This window comes from Myotis davidii, unplaced genomic scaffold, assembly GCF_000327345.1.
Source record: "Myotis davidii unplaced genomic scaffold, ASM32734v1 scaffold330, whole genome shotgun sequence".
NCBI classification, from domain to species: domain Eukaryota; kingdom Metazoa; phylum Chordata; class Mammalia; order Chiroptera; family Vespertilionidae; genus Myotis; species Myotis davidii.
This window is the reverse complement of record NW_006283770.1, coordinates 3,678,130-3,679,219: the sequence shown is the minus strand read 5'-3', so window position 1 is coordinate 3,679,219 and position 1,090 is coordinate 3,678,130. Positions and strand designations below refer to the sequence as shown.

At 50.5% G+C, this 1,090-nt stretch overlaps 1 protein-coding gene across 1 annotated transcript in view; it reads right to left on the bottom strand.

Moving 5' to 3' along the window:
• Positions 1-246, bottom strand: part of LIN7C (lin-7 homolog C (C. elegans)) — a 10,036-nt gene extending 9,790 nt beyond the window's left edge. Inside the window, exon 1 of the mRNA XM_015566290.1 lies at positions 95-246. Within this exon, the coding sequence (XP_015421776.1) occupies positions 95-246 (152 nt within the window). The remainder of the gene's footprint in view (positions 1-94) is intronic.
• Between the last annotated feature and the right edge of the window lie 844 nt (positions 247-1,090).

The following is a 1,090-nucleotide window of genomic DNA, read 5'->3' as shown; positions in this document are numbered from 1 at the left end:
CCAGGAGGGCGAAGGCCGGCCAGTATCGCGAGAGGCGGGGCCCCTGGGTGGAGGCACCTGAGCGCGGGTGCTGGAGGTCGGGCTCCCCCCGCACCTTGGGCGGTTCAAAGGTTCCCGAATTCCAGCCTCGTCAGGCGGAAAAGAGCCCTTTTCCCGGCTCGTGCTCCCGCCTCCGATGCAAGCCTTGTTCCCGGCTGCCCGTGTCCACGTCCAGCCCCAGGGTCCTCCTCTGTGCGGCAGACCCATGTCCCCAAAGTCCCCCTCCCTGATGGGACTCTGCGATACCGTGCCACTGAGGTGTAAATAGGATACGCTAAGCATTGCTTTAATTTTAAAAATCCAAGGCTCGAGCCCTGGCCGGTCTGCTCAGTGGATAGCGCGTGGGACTGCAGGGTCCCGGGTTCCATTCAGGTCCAGGGCACGTGCCTGGGTTGCGGGGCTCGAGCCCCAGTAGGGGGCATGTAGGAGGCAGCCGATCAATGATTCTCGTCATTGATGTTTCTATCTCTCTCCCTCTATGAAATCAATAAAAATGCATTTTTTAAAAAAAATCCAAAGCTCGAATCTTCACTATAAATCTATTTGAGAGTAGGGATGAAGAGGACAAAAACCATGAAACACACCTGGTAACCAAGAGAAGAAAGCCCGTGGGGGCACCACCAAGGAATTCTAAATAGTTGGTCTAGCCCTGGCTGGTGTGGCTGTTGGTTGGTCGTCATCCTGATCGAAAGGTTGCGGTTGGATCCAGGGTCAGGGCACACGCCTGGGATACAGCCTGATCCCCAGCAGGGCGTGGGAAGTAGGTATCTGATGTTTCGCTCTCACACCCATTTTCCCCTCTCCTCCTTTCCTCTCTCTGTCTCTAAAAGTCAATAAGAATACTTTTTAAAAAGTTGATCTAGAATCTTATGTAAATGAAATACTGTGAAGTAAATATTATTTTTAATGCAGTACAGATTTTTAGGGCCACTTTTTAAAATGTCATGAACCAAGAAAATGTTTGGTCCTGAATTTAAATGAAATATTAATTTGCCCAGTATTTAAATGCCACGAACATTTATTAAGCCCTAGTCTGTGCTGATATGTTAGG